Raw genomic sequence first — 6,000 nt, 5'->3', positions numbered from 1 at the left:
GAGATGTGTTACTGGGACCTGCTGTGCTTAGAGCTGCCTTTGGAACTTGTGAAAGAGAAAGAAGACCCCTTTCTCCTTCCATCTTTCCTGAGTTAAGGGAATTTCTCAGAAAAGTTAAAACAGTTTGGTGTCACAAATTACTCTTCCTTTTCTGCAAAAGAAAAATGTATTATTACGTGCCTCTTCTGGCATTGTCTTCAACATCAAGGGTCAGTCATAGCAACCTTCCACCTTGCACTGCTGTGGAGAAGCCTCAGTGCTGATCATCTCCTCCAGTACAAAGGTACAGGGTGCAAGCTCAGACTACTTCACTGTACATAGTTTGTGGACACCCATCTCTGAGGGATCTGAGTGTTTTCTTCAAATATCCAGCATTATCTGCTGCATCAGCTCCTCCTCAGCAAAGAACCTTCTTCAAGCTCAAGCTGGGCCCACTGCTGCCATTCACAAGTAGAACATGTTTGCTCTAGAAGGTGTAAAATAGACACCTCAGATGTAAAATTCTTCTTCATTAACTGATGAAACTGGGCAAACACTTCCACCATCATCCAGAGAACAAGGAGCTGCTCTTGAGGACTGTTTGTGCTGCTTGGAGAGAGATGCTGATGTAAATGAGCTGGAAGACCATTCAGATAGAGGTGGCATTGAAGAATCAACTGACTCAAAGGTATTGCACATGGCTGATACAGGCCTTCCACCGGTGGCTGCCTGTTTAGCCTTACTGACTCTTTGTTTCTGTGGGGGAAGAGAGGTGTCCAAGTCATTGAAAAATTCGTTAAGAGCAGAGTATGCAGAGACCACAGACAGGTCTGAGAAGGACAGCTTCAACCCTGTGTCTACATCAGTCTCCTGGGCACCCTCCAAGTCATCAATGTTAAGCCTGGGGCTGCATCTCCATGTTTTTAACCTAGTTGCAGGTGACCCAGTATTTAAAAACTGAAATGGTTCACTGAAATGAGAAGTCTCTGAGGCTGAAGAGGAGTTCGCTGTGGGCAAGCAGAACAGAGACTTGCTTCGCTGAAATGACCACGAAATGCTGGAGGCACTGCTGCATCTGCGTGTGAAGACTCCTCGACCACTGTGTCTCAAGTCCTGCTGGGAGAAACCAAGATAATGACCAAGGCTGTTTGTGTGATGTGCCTTGTTTTGACCCATTTCCTTTGGTTGTTCAGGGACAGATCGGTGGCTCTGAGGAAGAAAGGCTGGCAGTGTGGTGAAGCAGGAATCTGTTGACACAGATGGATATGGTTGCTTGCTCTGCTTTGCAGACTTCCTACACCAACTGCGTGCTTGCTGCAGCCAGTAGAGGGAGAAAAGAAGATCACATTAATACAGAATTGGCAGTCTTACAACCGTAAGTCTCTGTTGCTGAGTTGTTACTGCAAATAATTACGAAGCAGACTTCATTCAGTATGCTTGCAGCAAATGTTTCACTTCAATAACAAGAGAAAGTACTCTGCCAAAATCCCAAATATTTACACAAGGAGCCTTGAAGACAACAAGAATAAATGGTAGAGGAGCCCTGCTTTGCGGGCTAAATTACGCTAGCTCGGAATTCTCACTTCCTATTGACTTGTTCGGATTCATTCATATTCTGTCTCCCAACATTACTGCCTTAGTGGGTAGCTGAAGAACAGAAATGAAGAAATGGGAGATGTATTTTACCATCATTCTAATTTCTCATTTCTTCCTTACTGTGGTGCAAATGTTTTGTTTTTTCCTCTGAAACGTCAAAAAGCCTTTAGCAAGCACCCTCATTCTCTGACTTCTCAATGGGAATTATTATTTCTTTCAACTCTTTCACATCTGGGTAGCTGAGCAATGTGCTCCAGAATCATATTGCTCTATTAACTACCTTGTAATGATTTTAAGCACAGACATCTAATTTGCTTGTAGCTACCTAGACTGTGAAGACCTAACCTGGTGGTTAAGACTTCAGTCTGGACCTGAATCTCAGCCCCAGGGTAGGATTCGGTTCTCTGCCCACCAGATACTTGAGCATTTGAACAGGGACAGCAGCTGTGACAAATGGGGAGCCAACATCCTTCTCAGGAAGCAGCTGGAGGCCAGGTGGACTTCCTATGGGATTAGACACTTATGTGTGGGTAACTGTACTGAGGCCCTAATGTTTGAGCAATAATAAGGTTATTCATCAACCCACTTATCTCAGTAAGGTTTTATAAGTTTGAATTTTAAAATGTTTAATTTAAATTCTTCTTACTGGTATTTCTCACATAATACAAAATGCTAGATTTCTGTCACAGAAGGGACAGGAACTAATGGGTCAAAGTGCAAGATCGTATCTAGTAATCTCATCTATGGGACTTGTCAGTTGGAAGCAACCGATGAGAAACAACTAGGTATCTAAGTCACTATGTGCTATTAAAATGAAGACTGTGACAAACATTATTCTGTGGAGTCCCAAATGAGTTAAAAAAGTATTAACGCACTATAGACAACACTGCTAATGCCTCATCCAGAATGCTGCACGTGACTCAAATTATGCCTATGTGAAAAAGAATAAATTCAAACTGACAAAGATGCAGCCACAAAGAAAAAAAAAATTAAAATCTATCCATTAAAAAGCCTGAACCACAAACTAATAAAAGCTTTCTAATCACAACACAAGTAGAAGAGTCTTCTGGGGCAAGTAATGGATAAAGATGGAGCTTGATCATTTTACCAAACAGATTATATGACATGACTAAAAGGGATGAGACCCTGGTAACCAAGGAGATTCTTTGCACCCCCTGTCTCTAAAAGGACTCCATACACTGCTGCTTCTAACATCTCGGTAGCGCACATCACATTGTCTTAGTGACCCAGATCTGCCATAACCAACTTCTGGTTTTTATTGCAGTGATTTTATAAGCAAAAAAGGATTTTCACATCTGCGAAAAACGTTTTGTTTATCCGTGATTGCCTGGATAGAGGTGATTTCTAGGACAGCCAAACCATAGGAGTTCATTTTGGCATTGTAGACGAATATATATACACCAATGTATCTGTAATGAGGTATGTTAGTTCATAACTTATTTCTGTATAATATAATAAGCTATTTTCCTCAATGCCACAAGGAACTAAATGAATTAATGGGGAAATTAACTACAGTAGTGTAGCAGTTTCATTAACTGACAAGAAATTTAATACGAGTCAAATAAAATGAGTCAAGTTGTCAACAAAACATTAACCAGAAATTACTTCAGACCTCTCACACAACATTATTTTATTTATGTAAGATGTGAGTTAATTTGTTTAAAAAATTACTTTGCAACATAAAAGGCTTGTGCCTGGAAGGAAATGCCAGCTGGTTCTTAACTGAAGACATTTTTGGGTAACCCAGCAATAACAATATGATATGCTGAAAATACACAACCAAGTAATCGCACACTTTTGATGGGTTTGCGTAAGAAATCGCTTCTCATACTATTTTGTTTATATTAACCAAAGGTGCTATTTTTTTTTCTCTGTGGCAACTCTGATACCAGATACACTACAGGGACTCAACCATTATGCTTGGTCAACAAGAAGTCAACAGAAACACCTCCTAAAACTTCTCCTACCTCTTGGAAAGAAAATCGTGGATTGACTGAGCATTGGTTGTTTTCACACTATATTCTTGTGTTTTTGTAGACTTAGTTGATAATCTGGTAGATCAAATATCCAAAGAAACCAAGCACCCCCACAAATACAGTCTTCTTGTTCGTGTAAAGGTAAGGAGGCCTTTGGGAGCACAAGCACCGGTTAGCAGTTTGAACAAAACTGCACCTGAAAACACAAGGCTTTTGGGAAATGATCCAAGACTTGCAGTGGGGAGAGTTCTGCAGGAAGCACAAAAGCCTCACCTTTACCTTGTGCAGACCATGCCATCTTTCTTTATATATAGAATCATAGAATCAACTAGGTTGGAAAAGACCTTTAAGTTCAAGCCCAACCTTTACCCCAGGACTGCCAAGGCCACCACTAAACCATGTCACTCACCTACATGGTTTGTGAACACTTCTGGGGATGGTGATTGCATCACTTCCCTGGGCAGCCTGTTCCAGTGTCTAACCACCCTCTCTGTAAAGGGAGGGCATATGTATATAAGATAGGCATCAGACATCACGGGTAGGATTTAGTTCTCCAGTTAATACAGTCAATGGAGTCTGGAGAGAAATTCAGCTTTCTCTGAAGAAAATTCCTGGTCTGGCTAGCTGAACTACTTTCTAGGTCCTTGGACTGTACTGAGTACATACCCATCGATGACAGTGAGAATGCAGACTGTAGCTCACACAAAAATACATGGATAGACATCAGGTTTAGATGTCTACAATCTGGACTGAACCAAATCTTGAAGACATAACTCCCATGTGTTCATTTTGCTTTGATGTTTAGAGGAGGTACTTTGCACACCAGCAAAAAGCCTCATGCATGCAGATGGTGGTAATAATTTGTTATTTTTATTTGTTGACATAATTTTTGACATGTGTTAAAAAAAAAAGGTAGTTTAATTGGGTCTCTCAGGTCACCATTAGTGAGAGATACTGGGTCTGATTCAGTTTTCAAATACTAGGTATCTGTCTGCTGTACCCTGCTTGGCCTGCAAGCACATGCACAGGCCACTCCCTATCAGGGATTTCAGTGTCTGGAAATGTGCCTGAGCATGTTTAATTTATTAATACAGGTAAAGTTTAAAGAATAAGTTAAAAATAAGTCTTTTAAATAAGTTTAAAAGAATAGTTGTTTTGAGCTCTATCTAATATTTACAAACCCTCCAGTTTAAATCAGAAAGAAGTGCAACTAAATAGCTTTAAGTACCTGGGGTAACTTGGAACATGCCTACACTAACGAGAAAAATTTACTTTGGGTAATACATTAGTTTCAGGGTTTTCTTATTTTATTTTTTTTTCCTATCTCTTTTAGTGTTCTTTGGACAGATAAAAGCATCTCATTTTATGCAAAGTATTTGCTCTTATTCCTGCTCCTGGGTTACAGCTCCCAGTCAAGGCCAGTTGGCCTGGCAGGAGGTAATGGTGGATCAGCAAGGAGAAGGGGACAAGTACAATCTGACCTTAGGATAGCGGCCTGCAGTGCAGGCCAAGAGACATCACTAACACAGCTTCTTTCTGACCAGCTGTGTTTATAGGAGGTATTGCTAACCTCAGTGCTTTTATGTTTAGATGCATTATGATATTGAAGATCTATTTTCCAGTGCTGCTCTTCATGATATTAGCAGAAAGAGGAAATAATAAAGGGAGATATTTTTAATATTTTCATCTGAAAGCAACATAACTGGTGACTTTCCTGACTGTGAGAATACCAGACTGCGCAACTGCACTACAGATAGAGTGTCAGAAGTTCCAGCTCATGAAATACTACTGAATAAAGATTACAGGCTAATCCTATATTGTAGGGAACTGGATTATGTGAACTAATAATTTTTCTGTATCTACATTCTGTAACTTGTCAGAGATCACAGAGAAGATTCAATGATTTAGTCAGGATTAAAACTTCAGCAAACTAGCTTCTAGTTCCATACTAAGGCCATTTACTATGCTCCTTTGTACCACCCTGGCATGGCAAAAGGAGAGCTGTGTTCAGCCTATGCATTCATGTGATCACTCCTCTTCATTTTAACCTTACAGTGCCACAAAGTCTGCTCACCAGAGAAACCTTGACAAGCCAGCGGGAAATGCTAATCTTTCACTACCCTTTGTGCCATTGGATGCTGAAAGCAGCAAGACCTATTTTTGTAGCTTGAGGACAGTGTGATGCACATGCAGCTACTCTTTGCAGCAGAACAGCCTTCTACTGCCTCCTAAATTCTGCCCTTGGCTTTGGAAGAAGTTGCATCTGCTTTAATTTTCTGAATTCTTTTCTTTTTTAAGTCCTTATCTTCAACCTTCTCACAGCTTGCTTTCTGCACTGCCTGTTAACCTCGCTGCAGCCTGGCAGTGCTGTCACGGGGAGCATGAGACTGCCATGCTGCCTTGCCTGCATCAGGCACAAACGTGTCGG

General features: G+C 40.9%; 1 protein-coding gene across 1 annotated transcript in view; it reads right to left on the bottom strand.

Annotated features, from left to right (window-relative positions):
* Window positions 1-258: 258 nt before the first annotated feature.
* Window positions 259-6,000, bottom strand: part of FAM124A (family with sequence similarity 124 member A) — a 39,172-nt gene continuing 33,430 nt past the window's right edge. Inside the window, exon 4 of the mRNA XM_065675834.1 lies at window positions 259-1,293. Within this exon, the coding sequence (XP_065531906.1) occupies window positions 490-1,293 (804 nt within the window). The 3' untranslated portion in view covers window positions 259-489. The remainder of the gene's footprint in view (window positions 1,294-6,000) is intronic.

The sequence above is a fragment of the Lathamus discolor genome, chromosome 4, assembly GCF_037157495.1.
Source record: "Lathamus discolor isolate bLatDis1 chromosome 4, bLatDis1.hap1, whole genome shotgun sequence".
NCBI lineage: Eukaryota > Metazoa > Chordata > Aves > Psittaciformes > Psittacidae > Lathamus > Lathamus discolor.
The sequence above is the reverse complement of the archived record's forward strand: the minus strand, read 5'-3'. Positions and strand labels throughout refer to the sequence as shown.